This window comes from Phascolarctos cinereus, unplaced genomic scaffold, assembly GCF_003287225.1.
Source record: "Phascolarctos cinereus isolate Bilbo 61053 unplaced genomic scaffold, phaCin_HiC Scaffold_726;HRSCAF=1367, whole genome shotgun sequence".
Lineage (NCBI taxonomy): Eukaryota > Metazoa > Chordata > Mammalia > Diprotodontia > Phascolarctidae > Phascolarctos > Phascolarctos cinereus.
Genome location: NW_027556098.1, coordinates 214,299,182 through 214,319,364, shown reverse-complemented (window position 1 = coordinate 214,319,364; position 20,183 = coordinate 214,299,182). Strand labels below are relative to the sequence as shown.

At 35.9% G+C, this 20,183-nt stretch overlaps 1 protein-coding gene across 1 annotated transcript in view; it reads right to left on the bottom strand.

The window, feature by feature from the left end:
* Positions 1-4,911: 4,911 nt before the first annotated feature.
* CIRSR (corepressor of RBPJ and splicing regulator) overlaps positions 4,912-20,183 on the bottom strand; it is a 34,685-nt gene continuing 19,413 nt past the window's right edge. Inside the window, 5 exon segments of the mRNA XM_020991000.2 lie at positions 4,912-5,505; positions 5,508-5,636; positions 5,639-5,793; positions 7,303-7,388; positions 8,249-8,355. Of these exon segments, the coding sequence (XP_020846659.2) occupies positions 4,937-5,505; positions 5,508-5,636; positions 5,639-5,793; positions 7,303-7,388; positions 8,249-8,355 (1,046 nt within the window). The 3' untranslated portion in view covers positions 4,912-4,936.

Sequence of the window (20,183 nt, the reverse complement as noted above, 5' to 3'; positions counted from 1 at the left end):
TTAATCAATGACAACATAAATAGAGAGCTTCCTTCAGAGATATTTATTGTAACGATCCAAGAAGGAATTTGATCTGAAAAAGTCACCTGTTTATTTACTTTCAAATTAGTAATCAGTTATTATCCCTTCTCCATAATTTTAACCGTTCAGTGTTATTTACCCCCCCATCCCTTCCAGACTAGGGAGTTCATAGAAATACATGAGGCAAATATATTCAGATACATGTCTGTATATAAGTTGTGTATACATATCCACTTTAGGTGAAAGATATCTGGGAGTGTCCTTGATGTGATGTCGGATGCGACTTCTCAGGGTCACCTGGCTCTCAGGGACCCTTTCATTTTGCTGAAGCATGCAGGTTTTCCTAGCCCTTTCTTCATTTTGACTCTTCCTCTTGGGCATTATTTTTTGTGTTTTTTTAAGATGAAGCTACGAATTGATTCTACTCCCCCCTCTTCCTCCCTCCCTATCCTCTTTCCTTCTTAATGATGGCTGATATTGTGACTATCAAGCCTCCAAGAGATTTTCAGGCTTTTTATTATTGCCCAGGATAGAAGAAATAAGAGAAACAGAAACTGAAGCTAAAAAAAGTGACTCTTGGTGATTCACCTGTGGAGTCAACATTGAAAGCAGGAAGAAGGTAGGCTGGTTGATAAATTCATCAGCTCCCTCTTCTAACTACTTGTGCTCCTAAGCAGAGTGGGGGGTCTAGGTGGGGACCAGGGAGCTCAAAACATGCCAGAGTACAGGTGAATAGGTTGTGTTTTTCAGGTTCTGTCACCTCATCTTAAGCTATTCCCATGAATGTGGACTGCTATGAGCCTGGCAGGCAGGGGATAAAATTAATTCTCTCTTAAGAACTTCAGCTCTAGTATCTGCAATGGCTCCCCAAAGAGTTTGTCCACTGATGCTGGAAGAGAGGAGGGGAATCCTCTTTGAGCTAGACGAGAGGCCTAGCCAAGGAAATGCTGTAAAGCGAGGGAAGGAGCAAACCAATGGCTCTTTTACCTTAGATCTTTCTAGCCAGGATTTGAAATCTTGTTCATAGATAGCTGATTCTCCCCTTCCCCTGTTCACTTTTGTTTGAGTTTGGGATGTGTTCTGCATTTTGCTTGAGGCACTTGGGTGAGGAAAGCACAAGGACACCTAGGGACGACCAGCTTCCCTTCATCTGAGCCTTTCTCTAGAAGTAACAGAAGTCCAGTGATTCCAGCCAAGACCTCACTGGGACTTATCTGAAGCCAGGCAGGCACTCACTGTTTGCCCCTGCGTCTAGTCACTGGGAAAAAGTGCTACTTGGCTAGTCTTAAAGCAGCTGAAACCACAGCAGCTAAGAGCCTTGGACTCTCATCACCTCCGAGTCTGTTCCTTAGAACATAATGCATCTTCCCTGTCATAAATTGCTTTAGGCCCTTGTGACAGCAAGATAGACTTTTGATTTTCCCTATGGGGAATGGAGGGTTGCAATTTACACTGTAGCTAATTCCCTTCCTGTTTCCTCTCATCAGCTCCTCTCCCTCACCTATTTTTTTCCCCTCCTAATTCTGGAGGTGAGGCATGGTATTGTGTGAAGAGGCAAAAGAAGGAGGGAAGGCTATGTCTTGTTTCTTTAGGCTCTTAAGTCTCTGAATGAGAGACTAAGACAAGTTCTCTCTTTTGGGACTTTGCAAAGGTGAGCTCCCTTCATCTGTCAGTTAGCATTAAGATTAGGGTCCAGTCTTGCCAATCCCTTTTGTCATTTCTTTTCTTGCTTGAGATGCACTGAAAAACTGAAAATGCTGCACTATCTCTTGAATTAAAAAACCACAAAACTTTCCTTAGGGCTTTTAAACGGTGATAATGACAAACCTTATTTTTCTCCATAGGTTACCACTACTGATTTATTATTTAAATGCAAAGAAACCATCTAGCTAAAGCAAAGCTCTCCCTGAGATCTGGAGAGCAGACTGCAGAGAGGAATGGAGCATAGGGACTGGCAGAATGTATTACCTACCACTCTCTGATAGTGTTGTGACTAAGGGGTCATTAGGTGATACAGACAGATAGTCCTGGGGGCCCAGGCAGATTTTTAAACACCTGCAGGTCAACGCTAAGTTATGCTAAATGTTCAGTGATTAAAACCGGAAACATCAGGCTTGCAGAGAATGAGACTGATCTGATTTACTACCAGCATGGGTTCTCTGGAAAAGCAACAAAAAAGGTTTCCCAAAGCTTTCCAAGAGGGTATGATCAACATGTTCCCTTAAAAACAACAACAACAAAAAATCTGCATTTAACGTTGCAAGGTAATCCAACCGGCTGCTAAATGATGTGCTGCCATCTGTCTATCTTGGCATAGATTTACTAAATGCAATTCTGCCTAAGGGCACATGTCCATACACTGATGTTGGAACAATCAAGTCTCACCACAGAAACCATAGTTCTTTCCTAGCCATTTGTAAATCAACAGCACCTCCTACAGGAATTAATTTGCTCATGTTAAATTAGGTCAAACGACTATCACTGGTACTAGTGAACCAGTCAGAACTAAAGTGTGTACATTACCCCTTCTAAAGACAGATAGACAAACAGGAAATGGAAAGCCTGTCACTAAGATTGCCAGCAACTAATCCTCAGATTTATTGTTAATATATTGCAGGAAAAAATGAGGATGGAATACTCATACTCAAACAAAATGGACACGTGTTCAGCCATTTCTAAGGCAACATCACGTAGAAGATAGTTTAAGTTGACGTCCATTAAAACGGTTATTGTGTTTCCTTGACATCAGGGAATGTAGAGAATCTATTTTATGAATGGTTTCAACTCTCTCCCAAATCCTTTATTAGAAAACTGCACAGGAAAGTGATACCAGAGAAAAAGATCTTGTAGAATTATTTAGTTAGTTCATTTCCTTATGTTCTCCTGTAATTTACATTCCTATTACAACAATCAGAAAAACAAACCTAGAATTAGGAGTTTTTAATTCACAGCTATGTCAAGATAACAAAATTACTTTCAAGCTATTTTCCTTATTATCTACATTAAGGCATATAAAACAAAGCAGGTCTCCATAAAACTGTTTATTATTTCTGTGTGTGTGTGTAAAATGCCTCTCCTTTTGATTTTTAAGTGTGGAAAGCTGAGATGAAAGCCATTCAAGTCCTACTCTGATCTTTAGCCAAAGTCACCTTAGGTGCTTCATGCCAAAAGCTGTATTGAAAATTCAAAGGCACTATAACTATATACTGTGTGTATGAGGAATGTTTTGTCTGGTAAGAGTCTTCCTTATAATCAGACAAGTTATATCTGGGCTTTTGTTTGCATTTTACACTCTTTTTTTTTTAAGGCAATTGGGGTTAAATGACTTGCCCAGTTAAGTGACTTACACTGTCTCTTAAAACATCAAGAAAATAAACCATCCAAAAAGGCTTTCTAAGTACAAAAGGGACATTTGCCTCTCAATGTTTAGGCCACTGGTTTACAGAAAGACAAGTGTCAGAAGGCTAAAGGACTGCTCTACATTGGTTTATTTTTCATTCAAAGCCAAACTAGTTTGGCCAAAAAACTCTTTTAGGTGTTAACAGTGAAGTGCCCTGTTTCAAAAAATTACAAAGTTGTTGGCAAAGAGGAACGAAGAAGAGAAAAAAGTCAGTATGACGGCAATTAAATCTAATAGGATTAAAATTTTTCTTAGTACTGATAATGCATTTCTCAGGTGTGGGAACACATAAAGTAGCTTTACTTTTAATGCTCCAAATTATAGATCCATCAAAGAAAGTAATTAAACAAAGGAAAACCTGATTCAATAATATTTACTTCAGTTGCCTGAAGGCATTCAATTGCTTTTCATTTTTTTTTTTGTTAGGGGGTAGGTAAGAACCTCAAAATCTACACAATTGAATCTAAACACTTACACCCTGAAAATGTGAAAACATGATAAAAATACTTGTACACATAACATATCTTGTAGGTACTTATTTGGCTTCTGCTTGTCTCTTGGACAATTTATATGAAAATACTTCTTGATTATCTTATTTTTCCCAACATTTGACTTTAAGGATGTTTTGCAACACAATGTGTTTGATTTTAGAACCTTGTTCCTCTGAAATCAGATACAACATCAAAAAGCAATGTTTCTCACTACTTCTAAAAAATAATGGAATTTATTAAAATGGTTCATCTTTATGACATGAAGTGAAAACTTAAGCCTTTAGAAAAATAAAAGCTTAACAGCTGTGTGCCAACAGAAAAAAGGCATCCAAGTTAATATCCTACTGCCTAGAATGAAATACCTGGAAACAGTTAAGGCTGCAAACAGTATTCTTTTCATGTCTTGAAAAATTATCGAACAATAACTTGACTCCACAGTGACAAAGACCAACAGGGGTTCGTGATGTTAAGATAGTCCTCACCCCATTATACACTGCAGGAGGCCAAAACATGTTATACATTTCTACAGAACTTTTAAAACCATTATTTAGCTCATGAAAACTGCCCTCTAAGGTAGAAGTTTAAAAATAAAAAAAATCCAGTACCCAAACTCCCTCAAGTATTGCCCAAAATATTATATTCAGGCTACTTCTTACCCCAGAAGGAGTTAGAAATATTATTCTAGCATTTAACCATATTACAAGAGGATTTTACACAGATTGTGCTTTGCCCAAAGCAAATCTAAACCTTAAAAACAATAAGAAATTCAAATTAAATTATACCCATTCAATGAACTGTCGTTCTTTTTTTTAAAAGATATTTCAAAACAAAGAAAATGTCATTTACAAAGTTATATGAGTGTTCATTTAGCACAGGAAAACAAAAAACACCAAAAGAAAATATTTCTACAGACAAAAAACAGGCTACTTACAAATATTCACAAGATTCATTCTCACAGTACTGATGGAGTTTTGTGCGTGAAATGACAGTTTACAGGAGTGGAAAATGAAAACACAGCTTTTTATTAGAAAGACAATAGTACATAATTTAGCCCTTGGGGAAGGTAGTCAATAAACAGTGGAGCTATTTCTATTTCCAGGTACCTGTCGCAGATCCTTTCTCTTTACTCAGTCTCACTCCTGCTTCGTTGTCTGTGTTTTGCCCTCGCACGCTCACCCCTGGAGTCCTCTCTGGGTTTCTTTTCACCTCTGTACACACATGTGCTGGAGCTTGGGGGCTCCCTTGTTCTGCGCTGCTCTTCGCTAGGGCTCCGGCCTGGTCTCTTTCTTGTCTGTCTTGGGCCAGAACTGCTGTGACTTGTGCTGGAGCTTCTGTGATCCCTGTCTTGCCTGCTTTGGCTCCCACTATTTCTCCCCTTGCCTGGGCTGTGATTCTGCTTTCTGGACTTTCTTTCAGAACCACAGTAGCTCCACTTGGTATTCTCCCCAAAACTCTCTTGCTTTGAAAACCTCAACTTCTCCTTTGCTTTTTCCTTGTGACTGTGACTACTGGAGGGCTCTTCATCAAGTTTGGCCTTCCCAGACTTTCCCCCTTTCCCTTCAGAATCACTGCTGTCACCTTCTGAAGACTTGGCTTTTTTTTCTTCTTAGAAGCCATCTTCTTTCGTGTTTTTCTCTCCTTGCTGTCACTCTCACTCTCAGTGCTGCTTTCTGAAGTTTCACTGGAGGAGGAGGATGAGGAAGAGGAGGAAGATGAGGAAGAGAGGATGAAGAGGAAGAGGAGGTGGTAGAACTAGAGGAGGAGGAGGAGGACTTGCTCTTATGTTTTTTGTGTTTACTTCTGCTTTTCTTCTTTTGCAGCTGCTGCTTCTTTCTATCTTTTTTCTTTTTCTTCTTTTTCTTCTCAAGGCGATCCAATTTCCTTTATTTGGAGATAAAAGAGTAATCAGCATGCTAAACATAGCTCCTTGATTTTAGTTCAGTGGCTCAAGATTGTACACTTATTTTTTTTTTAAAGGTGTTGGTACTGACTTTAAAATAACCACTTCTACACTTTATTAAATGACAAAGTTTTCTTTTAAATTATTTAAATGCACTATTACTTCCCTTTTCTGCAGAACTTATTCTTTCCTAAAGGGATGAGGTCAAGTGCAAAAACAGCCTGGGGGCTTTCAAATAAATTTAGAACTGGAAAGAATTTTGCACATTATATAGTTCATCTATCTATACAAATAACGTCTTATAATACACATACTCTTTCTCTCTCCCTTTGCTCTCTCTTACGCAGACTTAATTTTTAAAAAAGTAAAGAACAATGTTTCAAATTATAAAATTATTTGGAAGCTATAATGTATCAAAACCAATCAAATCCAGAAGCTATTCTTTGAATAGCTTTTCATTTAATTCCATCTTATTATTTTTTTCTCTTTTGCTCATAGTACCAACTCAGAATTTGACACTACAAGATGTTAAAATGGTCATTCTGAGCTAAAGAAAGCCTAGTCTAATAGGTATGTAAAACAATACTATATGGGATGCCTTGGAACTTGGGTGTGTAGGTAAATTTAGGCTAAAAAAATTATATACTATACATGTGTAGTTATTTTAAAGTATAATAAAAATGTCACTTAACATTTTTTTAAATTAAAAAAATGGCAACCTGAAACTCAATGGATTTACCTTTCTTTACAAATTGATACCCTTTTCAAAATTAATGTATGATGCCACTGTTCTTTTTTAGAATTCTGTATTTTTCTAAATAATTAAGATACTTGTTAATCCTATTACCAAGTAATTTAGAATTTAATTTTTTTTAATTTTCTAGACTATTTAATTGGTTTATTAGATACATATATGTTTTTACTAGCCTCTACCTACATAAAATGGAAAGGCAAATTTACCAGTCTCTAAAAATTCCTAACACTGTGGTACCTACAAAATATAAGCTCCCTCTATTGGTACTCTAGAAGAAATTTCATAATTTCAGGGGTAAACAGATATGCAGAAAGATATAGACAACTTAGATATCAATTAGAAACCCAAAACTCGTTTACTTCAAATAATGAAAAAAATCAAAACTAAACAAAAAAACCAAAAATCTAAGAAACTGCAAATATTTTCTAAGGAAAATGAGAAAGACAGAAATTTTAAATTTCTTCTAAAAAGCACAATCTATAAATGTCTCTTAAGTATACTGGAAACCCCCCATAAATTTATAAATTAAGTATAAAATGTATATTCACAGTTCTTTCTTACTAAATTTCATCACTATAGTCATACTTTAAAAACCAATTAATGTGATGAAAGGAATTGGAGAGCAAAGTATCTGCTGTAAACCCTTAGGCTCACATGCAGTTAAATATGTACATTAAAATTCAACATAAAGAAAATTATAGCTCAAGTCATCAAGTATATACTTTGGTATAATTACCTGAGTAGTTTCTGTTTTTGTTTAGTTGATAGTGATTTTAAGAATTCAACTTCTGGGTCTTCTTCACCCTCACTTGCGACATATTCCTGTACCAACAAGAGACTGATATTAAAATGCTAAATTTCTTAACAAGTTATAAGATTGCTTGACAAATACTTATGGGTGAGTGGTTGAAAAAAACACCCCAGGGGGATATGATGAACTGGGGCAGAGATGAACATCTGAGCCAGCATCAGGGTGTTTTAAGGAGGGATGCCAGAGCTACAAATCATCACATATCATAGCTTTCCTCCCCACCTTCTTCCCTCAGGCTGAATCATGTCAAACCTTTGAGATTTATTTTGAATTTAAGAAATTTACATAATGAATAAGATCATGGGCCTTTAAAGGAACCTTAAAGCTGCTCCCATTTTTGCTTTCAAATTTTCAATAGAACACTGAGTCTTACATTTCATGTTTATTCCATGAGCTGTCTTCTTAATTTGTACAATCCCCCTTAATGCTGAGAAACATGGTGTTTCCATATGTGGACAACTTTAAAAAAATTAAGTCAATAAATAACAGTTTAAAATACCGTATTGTCATTTTTTTTGGGGGGGGTGTTGCTTTTATATACTTCTTTTTTCCCCCCACTGGTTTCTGTCATCCAGATTCCTTAGGATCAAGGAAGCATCAAAGCATACTCAGAACCCTAACCAGTGGTGCCAGTGGATAGCCCATTTATACTAACCAGAGGAGGTTTCATTTATTAAAAGAGAGGTTTAAAAATAAGTTCTTATTTGCCATCTTGGTAAAGAAGCAAAACTACAATAGATCTTAAACATTTTCCATTGCTTTCTCTTGCTTTCCTATGGACATGCATATTGGAAAACATTAAGTAGCAATTCACAAGCAATCACATTTAGATTTATAGACATTTTCAGCTTACTGATAAAAAGATCATTACCTGTGATGGATCATTTGCGGTCAAGTTTCTCCCCAGTACATTTCGTTTTAGTGCAAACCCACTGTTTCTCATCTCCGCTATTAGCTCCGAGGGGTGCATTGATGGCCCTGTTCACAAAAATCACAGTTTGAATGTATCATTTATATCTCTCTACCTTTTTTGGACTCCACAGTAGGAATGCAGTTGAAGCTTTGTTAAGTAAAATCACAGCTAAATCAACTCAATAATCTTCTGCTGAGCAAATAATCAGATATGATTTTCTAAAACAGCAGTGTGGAGATTCAAAATAGAAAATAATTGCATTTTTCTTTACGTGCAATGGGATTCTCTTCTTATGTAACTTTGTCATATTGAAAAAATACATTTTGTTATTGTTGGATTTGAGATTTTGAAACCTAACAAGAATGAGGAAAAGATCATAATTAAATTTACAATGGCCACTTCCTACCAAAAGCCAATTAAAAATGGGTATTTTAAAGGCACAAAAACAATTTTTCCTTATGTGGATGCTGACATCAAATGAAAAAAGTCAAATTCCCAAATACTACATATACAGTATGCCTGGACCTGGAAATTTTGAATTGTGAGCTTGGGCTTGGTGAAAAGGAACTTGAGAGAGGCTAGCAAAACATAAATTTGTGGTGTTGTTGGGGGGGGGGGAGTTGAAGGCAGGGATGGCTCTTGTTTACTGCTGAAATTGCCATTTTACCATGAGCAGGAACTCAACCCAAGATTTCCTTCTGGTCATGTAAGTATGAAATAAGTAGCAATAGCAAGAATGGGCCAGGAAAAAAAGGGAAAAACACACAAATACAGAACAATCCTGAACAGATTTCTGAGTATGTCTTCTTCCTCCATACACCTTCTCTCCCAGGAAACTGGAGCATACATCCTTCCTTTCTGCATTTATTTTCCTTATCCCCTATCTGTTGAGTGTTTTGAAAGTGGTCAAATAGTAATACAATGTGGGCATTTGATGACCTTGTTAAAAACATTTTGTGGCTTGAATATCTTCATGGATCCAGTTCTGAATGCAAAAGCAGTATACATTTAAGACATTTAACTTCTTTTGCCATGTTCACTAGAGGGTGATTATGGGAAAAGAAAGTTGATGAAATTAGAATTTGTCCATTTTGATGCCTGGTTGTTTCCCTTGGAAAATTTTTTTGTGTCAAGTTCAAACCAGGTACGATTATCATACAACTGAGTTACAGACTTTACTATCCCTGTCACTGAATAATTTAGAGTTGACAGTGGAAAGATAGAGGAAAAGAGTCTATTTAGGGGGGGTAGTACTAAATAAAGATAATGTTTTGTTTTGTTTTTTAGGCAATTGGAGTTAAGTGACTGGCGCAGGGTCACACAGCTAGTAATGTGACAAATGTTTGGTCTAAGGCTGCATTTGAACTCAGGTCCTCCTGACTTCAGGGCTGATGCTCTATCCACTGCGCCACCTAGCTGCCCCTTAAATAAAGGTAATATTACCTTAATCTACTGAAAAAAGTAAACACATAAAATTAATATCTATTAAATATACTAAAAACATTTACACTTCATTCTAATTATTTATAGAGAAGGGAGTCTTCTCAACATAGGGATTTCTGGGTTGCTAACAGTATTACTTATTCCTACTCATGAAATTTAATTATCACTAATTGTTTTAAATTATTTCAACTAATCCAATATGCTTGTATGAAATCTGACAGGAACCAAAAATAATAAATTCCTAAATAAAAATGAATTTTTATTGCTACTCCCATTGGCTGCATTTAAGTCAAGTACAATTTGTTAACCTTAACAATGTAACATATAGGTTTAAACATTTTTAATGGGTTTAAACATTCTATGATGCATTCATTTAGGTGGCTATCTGAACTTCATATTTAAGAGTATAATTTACAAAGCATAAAATGACTGTGCTAAAATTGCAAAATCACACTTGTCAACAATTTCATTAAACAACAAATGAATTAAGCAAGCTAATATATTAGGAATCAAGCTGAAAAAACCACTCAGTGTAGTATTACCTATAAGGGACCAAAGAACATTTCCATTATGATGAGAGGTTACTAATTTCATCAGTTTTCATCAAAAGATGGGTTATTTTTATAAGAAGTTTTAGAAAACATAGTTTCCACATCGACTTTACTCCGGTACTTATAACTGCTCCAAGCAAATGAAAGTCCTTTTTTTTCCCTTGTTAGATTAATTATTCTTAGTATGTACTAGCTACAACTTAAACAAATGTCAGTAGGCATCATCTAGTGGAAAGAATTTGGAATCTAAAGACCTGAATTTTAATCCTGACCCAAAGCAACACTTAACTTCCCCAGGCTTCAGTTCCGTCATCTGCAAAATGACGGATTTAGATTATGTGATCTGTAAAGACCCTTCTAATATAAAAACCTTTTGATCCTATTCCCACCCCCAGCTAAAATTAATACTTCTTTATCATCCCAATTAAATGTTTTCTGCAGAATCAAAGATGGGAAGCATGGGCTATGTGAAACCTTCAGTGTGGCTTTTTTGCACACTTAGGAATAAACACAAACCAAGATACAATTCTGATGATAACAAATTGAATAAAATGGTTCTGATATTGTTTTGGATATATTATAAATATTTTTTAACACACACAAAAATAAAATAACTTTTTTCCCCTTTACCACCATACTAGTGGTTATAATCCACTTCTATAAAACTCTTCCCAATGGGTCTCATTCAATGTAAGAGTCTTAGCAGTTAAAAAAAAATCTTTGCTCAGAGAGGAGCATCTATGATAAAATTATACATAAATACTCCTCCTGAATAGCCTTAGACATTTTAGTTTAGTCTTTTGCAACATAAAGGGTTCTGCTAAAAAGCAAAACAAACCCCCCACCTCTATTCAAAATCCTATCCCCCAAACAAAAGGTCTGACCAATGGCAGATGAAAAAAGCAATAAAGAATCAGGACCATGAAGAAAGGGAAGAGAAAAAGAATGTGACAATATTTTGTTCTGCTCTCATATATATGAAGTACAGGAAAAATACAATCACCTGTTCACATTTAACATAATTTTTTACCATACATGATATCTATGTCCTTGGGGGTTCCTTGGAGGGACTACTATTTCTAATGAGACTCCTCATTTCTGTAATTACAATTCTGTAATTTACTAGTAGAATCAATGATGATTTTCTATTTAGCAAGCAGTAGTAGTAGTAGTAGTAGTAGTAAAGCAGCTGTGAATCAGTTAATGATATTTTCTTTACAATTTACAATTCTCTGCTTATTACAACCCTATATGAAGTAGTGCAAGTATTATCCCCACTTTACAAATCAGGAAACTGAGGATCAAAGAGGTTAGTGACTTGACCACAAATACAAAGTTATTAAGCATCCGAGATGGGACTGGAAATAAGGCCTTCTTACCCCAAGTCTAATATGCTTTCCACTATGTCATGTTTACTTCTGAACAAGAAAAGAGATGTAAATAAAGATGAATTCTTAAAAGATATTTTATTTTTAGCATCATCAAATATTCTGTTTGAAGACTGGAATAAGTAGGGTTAAATTATATTTATTAAACACTCAGCATGTCAAACTGGTTATACATTAACTGAAAAACAATCTCGGCTCTTTATAGTTTACAATCTATGATACAAAACAGGTTAAGACAAATATAGATGAAAACTCTCTAGTTTGGAAACAAAAACGGTTGTTTTTCATGTGGTAATTATATTACATTTTAGGTTTTTTTAATTAACAAAATGTTTTTCCTCTCTTCCAACTTCCTAAACCTCTGCTGAAAAAGTAAAAGCAAAACTCTTATAACAAATATTCATTGTGAAGCAAAACAAATTCCTGCACTGAATAGAATCTAAAAATTCTGATGCTACACATCTCCTAATTCTATGTGTTTTTCTTGCAATTCAAATCGAAGGGCCTTAGCCTTTTTAGACAGTGAAACTGGTAGGACCATTTTTCTGTTATCTAAGCTGCTTGTACAGTTCATAGATAAAGATAATTGATGGGCATCTGTCTTATTTCCAGATGGAACTTGGTAGAATCACCCTAAAGACAATGGAGTTTGCAGAAAAAGCCCCTAGTGATTACACCTGCTTGTTTCTCCAGATACTTTAATTGGGTTGAACTCCTATTGAGGGATCTATTATTGGATCACTTCTGAGAACAATTTCACCAAGTTCACTTTCCTGCTGATCTCACTGGGTCATTACAGAAAGCAACCTGATGGGAACTTAATAAGTTCTCACCAGGGAGATCAACCCTAGCAGGCTACTATGGAGCACCAGCACCAGCTATAGGTTTAGTCTCAGTATTCTAGAGCACACAGATAGCATACTCAGAAAGCTAAATCAATAAATAACCTATATATTCAATGTGCAAATCGCTCCTGAAATGTTCAAGTGATCTCACTTTAAGTTTGTTGCAATTTATAATCAGAAGCAGAATTAGGTAGTACTTGAAATTCAAATTCTATATGTAAAAAACAAGATTAGAGGTTTGTGTTTGTGTTTTGTTTTGGTGAGGCAACTGGGGGTAAGTGACTTGCCCAGAGTCACACAGCTAGTAAGTGTTATATGGCAGTGCCACCCAGCTGCCCCAGAGGTTTTTGTTAATGACCCCTTCAGCAGTCCAGCAAAACCAATGGACACCCTCTAAGGATAATAGCTAAAGTGTATAAAATAAAACTCTGAAAATTACAAAGGCTACCAATTCTACTGATACAGAGTTATTAAGTTAGTAAAAAACAAAACAAGTTCAGGGACTCCAGGTTAAGAAACTCCTTAACTAGACAGACTAACCAAGAAAAAGAACAAAACAGAGGAATGGCCATTGACAAGTAATTTTTTTGGTCCAGATATGTGATTTCATCTGTATATGGAACTTCTAGTGAGAAAATCCCATCGTCCAACGCCGATGAGTGAATATTCTGCAATACCTTCTTAGAGACTTGCCTGAGATACTCAGAGATTAAATTACTTGCCCAGAGTACATAAAGCTAGCATGTTTCAGAGGCAGGACTTGAACCCAAGTTCTCCTGCCTTGAAGCCAGTTCTCCATCCACTATGCTGGGGTACCTCTCAGGTGAAAATATTCAGTAGCAAAATGTAAATTTGATCATTTTATTTTAGTATTTCAAAGATCTCTCTTGGGCCTCAGTTCCTTTGTTTTTGTTAAGAAAGTGTCATTTAAATGTGAGCTATAATTATGATACAGAGATTTTCTGTGGCACATAATGAAGGTTCCAGTCTACATTCTTGATTTCACTACTAGAAGGAGGTGCACCTACTCCTCTCAAGGTCAAATACGTTCCATTATTTAAACTAAAAAGACCTTCCAGTTGATCGTGTCTTCTACCTGGGCTCTGTGGTGCTGACTTGGGAAGACGGAGGAAGGGTGTTGCATTGCTGCCGATCGTCTCTGAGGAACTCCTTCCCCCATTCCTGATACCATGAGTGACACTTTGTGAGCTGGTAGTCCTTTTAAATAGGACATCACTGACACTGAGCACAAAGCTGTTGCCAGCTAATGGAATAGAATAAGGAAACAGGTGATGTAAATGTGTCTGGTTACTGCTTTTCAGTCTGTTTACCAGAGTGATATCTATGAAGTTATAGGCTTAAAAGACTTTTGTTTGTTGAAAAAAAAACCCTTCAAAACCTCAGCATAACTAAAAATAAAATCTGATGTGACACATTATGCATTAACTTAAAAAAAAAGCACTAAACTGCCTTTATTAAGTTTGCATGCCACTCCTGTCACTGACTTGTAAAAGGATGTTTTAGGGCTTCCACTTACGTGTAGAAGCTCAGGAACAGGATTTATGACTAGGAGGAATCGTTAGGAATCATACTTGTTTCCTAATGTGATCACAGAATTTTTGCTTTTAAGAAAGCCTAAGTGAACAGTTCTAAAAATTTCACAGTAAGAACAAGCAACATATAAGTCCCAAATAAAAAGTGAACTGGTTATTAATAGAGTGTGTGGGTGATTTTTATTTATATAAATGAAAATGTTTTATGTATGATTTTCTAAGGGTTATGCAAGAACCAATTGTACTGGATTGTAATAAAACTCTTTCATACTGGGAATTTTCCTGACACATTGCCAGTTCATCTTCATGGATGCTGAGACCAATAGGGCCTCTTATTGTCCTTATCTGAGTTCATGGGGAAGAAAGTCAATTTAATTGTTATTAAAATGTTCAATGTTAAGAAGAATTTCAACATTTAATTTACCCCTAAATGTTTTCTGAAAGATACACAAAAGGCAAGGAAATATGAAACTTTATTCTAGGACAAAACTGCCATGTTATAATTGTTCACATCAACATGTTCTAGAAAAGCCTCGATGATTTCACTATTGTCTACCTTAGTGAGCCTCTGTAGTTAGAGGTGAGTGAATTACATTTGGTTGTCTTATTCATCATCACTCAATTTAAAATTCTTTTATCTATTTCTTTTGTTTTTAACACTAGCCATTTCCCAATATAATTTCTTACCTCCAATGGAACTCTCCCCTGTGATAAAGGAAGACAGTTAAATTGTGAGTGGAATGGTAGAGATGGGACCAGCTGTATTTAAATTAAGGCTAGATAACTGACAACATGGCAAAGTGGCCCCTTAAAACAGAATTAAATTTAATAGGTACAAGTGCACTTTGGGACAACTACTTTCTGTCCCCTTCAAATAGGACAGACAAAGATTCACTACACTAGACACAAATAGGGAAGCCAAAGTAGATGTGTAGAAGTGTGGAACAGTGTCACAAACTGAATGTATCTATCAGCTCTGTAGTATCCTTGTGAAAAAATCCAAGACAACACCTATGAAAAAGATAATGACATGAAGAAAGAGGATGCAATTCATAGCATATATTAATCAACCCCTCATTAGAATACTGTGCTTTGATGACTAGACTTTAAAAAGCGAAGATGAAAAGACTTCTGAGGTTAAAGACCACGTCTTATTCATCTTTGTATCTATTTTTTTTGTTGTTGTTCAGTCGTGTCTGACTCTTCAGGACTCCTTTTGGGGTTTTCCTGGCATACTGGAATGGTTTGCCATTTCCTTCTCCAATCTAAAATTGATGGTGCTTACTAAAATTCTACTCCTGAACTGAATGTAGGCAAACTAGGATTTGAGAGGTAGCATAGCACTGTGGATTATGTGCCAACCTAGGAGTCACTAAGAAATTCATTCAAGTATTGTTTCTGCCACTTGGTGGCTATATGATCTTGAGAAGTAACTGACATAAGAAATATGCCTGGAATTCATCCCCTCCTTAACTACATCTCAATTGGGTCCCCCTCTTTCTTCAAGAAGCAGTTCAAGTACCATCTTCAAGCTTGAAGTTCTTTTCCCAAGAGTTATTAATATTTTCCCAATAGTTACTGTCTTTGCATTTAACTATTTTGTATATATTTGTATTAAATTCATATGCATGTGTGTCTATTTAGGATGTAAGCTGCTTTAGAAGAGTGACTTTTATTCTTAGCTCTAACCCAGGTACCCAGCACAGTTCCTGGCACAGAGTAGGTACTTAATACTTCTTTACTGACTTTAGCCTGAATCTAGGTGATGGCACTGTAGTTATCAAGGAAGAAATAAATTTTAAAGATATTTGGAAGAAAGAACATAAGATATAAAGGAGATGTTATCATTCAGTAAGTTAGTGAGCATTTATTAAGCAGCTACATGTGCCAGGTACTGTGTTAAGTGCTGGGGATACAAAGAAGGTCAAAAAACCAATCCCTAATCCGAAGGAGTTAGTTCAGTCTAATGGGGGAGACAACATGTAACAACTATGTACAAAAAAGAAATCTACAAGACGAATGCAGATAACTGAAAAGGGAAGGCCCCTGGCCTTAAAAGAGATCCAGGATCCCCACATACAACCAAATATTTATAGCAATACTTTCTGTGAAAGCATGACCAGGCAATCACCAAACAAATTTTTGGTACATCAATGTAAAGGAATTACTGTGTTGTAAGAAATGAAGAATACAATCAATACAGATAAGCACTGAAAGATCTACATGAACTGATAAAGAATGAAGTAAACAGAGCCAAGAAAACAAAACACATGACTACAACAATGTAAACAGAAAGAAACACACACCCTCAAAAGTAATATTACAAAATTACAGAGAATAAGCTTGCCTTGAAATTAGAAATGTGAGAAGATGCTCCCACTCCACCCCTTTGCAGAGGTGGGAGATCAGCAAATGTTGCACATACTTTCAGACTTTTAAAATCAGTTATGTTCATTTTTTCCCCTCTTTCTTATTGTCTTTAAAAATAACTATATGTTCTATGAGATGGGTCTCTGGGAGAGGTAGGGAAAGGAATACTGGAGGAAACTATGGGAACAAGACATCGATAAAAGCTTAGTTTTCAAAAAAGGGATCAGGAAAGACTTCTTGTAGAAGGTAGGATTTTAGTGGTGACCTGAATAAAACCAGGAAATGAAGAGGACAAGGAGGGAGAGAATCCCAGTCATGGGGAACAGTTACTGAAAATGCAATCAGGTCAGGAGATGGAGTGTCAGGTGAGAGGAACAGCAAGCAGGCCAGCATCACTGGATTTCAGGGACGAATCAAAGTCTCTGAAATTTTTTTACCTAAGTGATGTTTGAAGAATTATGATATCATTAATAAGCCAGGGAAGTTGGGATAGGAGAACATTCAATTGAAAATATTCACTAAAGCAGTTGGGATTCAGCATTTTTCCTTCATTAGACTATACATTGTTTTGGTTTTAGTACTTAAAGACTTAAGTTTTAGTCTCAACCATCAATTAGCTGTATGATCTTCAGAAAGTCACTCAATTTCTCTGGTCCTTAGCTATATAATTTTTAAAATAAGGAAATTGTACTAATTGATCTTCTAGGTCAATTTCAGCCTTAATGCTCCATTGTAACGATGGAGAAAAAAAAATAAAAACAGAATTTACCTGCTTAGGAGAGGGCACAGACAAGCTCTGCAGCCCTTGTTACATATATCAAAGGCTTGGGTATATACATCTAAATATTGCTATTATCTTCTAGCTTTGAACTTGTTTTAGGTGGTTAGGCACTGTCTGGAAAACCCTCCCAGATTTATAGTTCTGTGCTAAATTTTCTCTGCACAATCTGGGATATACTATAACCTAAAGATTTTTCTTTGTAGTCATAACTGCAGTGAATATAGTGTTTATCTCATGCTATCTTATTTGTTGTTGTTGTTTTTAATATGGGTCATAGCAGTAAGTTTGTGACCTTGGTAACTGGTTTTATCCTACAACTAGATTATATCCCTGAAAGCCAGAGAGAACTTTTCTTTATCTAGCACAGGACTAGGAATATATGTGATCACTTCATTAAAGCAGAAGGCCAGAGTTCTGATATGTCCTAGCAAACTAAAATAAGACTTTAAGTATAGCTTATCTTAAAAATAAAAATATACAAAGCAATACATCAAAGACCCATTAGACAGTTGCTAGAGGTTCAGGAAGGCTAAGAAGTACCCATGGGTTACACAGCTAGTGTCAGAGAGAGGATGAGAATGTTAATGTGGGTCTTTCTGACTTTAAGTTCAGTACTCTATCCAGTATCTCTTTTGCCTCCCGTGTGTGTGTGTGTGTGTGTGTGTGTGTGTGTGTGTGTGTGTGTGCGCGCACGCACGTGCATGTAGATCTATATCCTCCTCTATACCAAATGTTATGTCTTTACAAGTTAGATTACGAATAGATTATTTTGTTATGGGTGGGAAACACGTAAAAGCTTAGGCTGCTTCAGAGAGCAGAAAGAATAAACAGTGTTCTTCAAAGTCCACAGGTGATTTGGATAGATGCCAACTAGCTCACTAGTTGTACTAAGTTATTCTCCTCCTTCTTCTACGTAGTCACAAGCTTATTCTTGACATGCAGCCTGCAGATTGTGAGTATCTAATATGATTTTAGCAGGATATACAAAAAAATGAGAGAATGATTTGAGGGCTTATATTATGGGTGGGTGTGGAACACACACATCATAATATCCTTCTGAGATTAGGAAATACACAGCTTCTACCACCTCTCATATTTTTTTAAAACAGAGTTGAGATTAAATTCTATGATGTAACAGTACTACAATTAACTAGTAGATCACAATGGAATTTTGTGTTACAGCCACTTTAATAACAAATCTAATCATGCTGAATTATGATAATGATTAAAAACAGTTTCAAATGGTTTAATCACCGGTAATGGCTTAAAGTAAAATGGTCAAAGATTTTACAAAGTATTAATCATGATTATTAGTGTTCAGACCTTTGGAGGGAGCACTGTGGCATTACCAGTTTGACTTTGTACTTTCTCTAACTTGACAGGCTTCTTATGTTGTCTTCTCCTGTGTATGTTAATATTCATTTTCCACTAAGCTTCCTTAAATACAAAAAATTCAGCTGTTCTCTGACTAGTTCACTATATATGAAAACGAAGACAGAGACAGAAACTGTATCCTCAGTTTGATTCAGCTATGAACCAACCATTCATTCATTTATTAGCTTTTGGAATCATTTTTCTGATACTTAGTTTGTTTGCATAAAGAATATTTCTATTATGAAATTCTGCCAGATTTTGGTCTGTCTTAGTAGCTATCCCACAAGAGTTCCAATTCTTGAGGGAGTGGCCATTAGATAAATCTATGGCAGAATCACGTGAATTTTCAGAGTTGCTTTTCTGCCTATCAGAGTCTCTGTGAGCACAGAGGGTTGCTAAGGCACTTTTCTAGATGTCTGGTTATGCTTATTAAAACTTATGATCAGATAAATTCTGTGAAATTTCTTGGCAATCATCTCCCCTTGAGGCAACAGGGTCCTTTCAATGGAAAAGAGGATGTAGTTCCTTCCACAGACAATTCTTCATCAGTGGAGTAAACCCTTCTTCACTGACAACTTGCTAAATACGAACCTAGTCCATCCAGAAAAATGACTACTTTTAGAATGATGTCCCAAATCTGCAACACTCCTCTATGAACAGAATATGATTGTTTCAACATTTTCAGATAACCTTGAATATCAAAATGTGAAAAGGGCCAAATGCCAGCCACAGGCAACAAAACCAACATCTTGTTCAGTATCCATGGTTGACATTAATATACTCCTTATATATAATTAAAATTTAAATTACATGCAATTCTATGTAATTCAATGGACATTTGAGAGTCTTACAAAAACATTTTGTGGTATTATTTTAAAATTACATAGGTACTGCAATATATGGCAACTTGAGCCTGGAATTTCAAATTCAAGAAACTAAAATCAAGCAAGCTAATTCAATACATTTGCCCTTAATTCAAATTAATGAAATTCTAGGGGTTTCCAGTTTTACTCTGTTGGTGCTCACTGTAGCATACAGGCAAACCTGGGTCTTGGAAGGTTTTACCGGTGAAGTACAACTATGGGAGGGTGTACCAACCGATAAAGATTTTTTAAAATATGGGTCAAGTAACGGACTGCTTAGCTATCATTTGAGACATCACTAGAAAGCTGGTCATCAAATGATTAATTTTTTTGTAAAATTAATATCGCTTACTCTGTAACATCTATCAGTGGAGCTAATACCCACACTAATGAAATAACGAATTCCTGAAGTATATATGTATTGTATTTTTTTATCTCATTTTTCTAACAACATGATATTGCAAGCAAGTGACCCAGCAGAGTGCTGTTGGTTTCCTGCTAATCCAATCCAATTAAACAAGCTATGTGTAAAGCACTGAGGTAGACTGGGGTGAGGTGGAACAAAGACTAATGCAAAATGGTCACTGCCCCTGAGGAGCTTACAATCACGTGGGGAAGCATACTACAATAGTCAGGATTGTGTTTTGGGGGTAAATGCTCAGTTGGTAAAAAAGAGGGAAAACAATATTAATAATTCATTTATATAATGCTTTGAAGTTTACAAA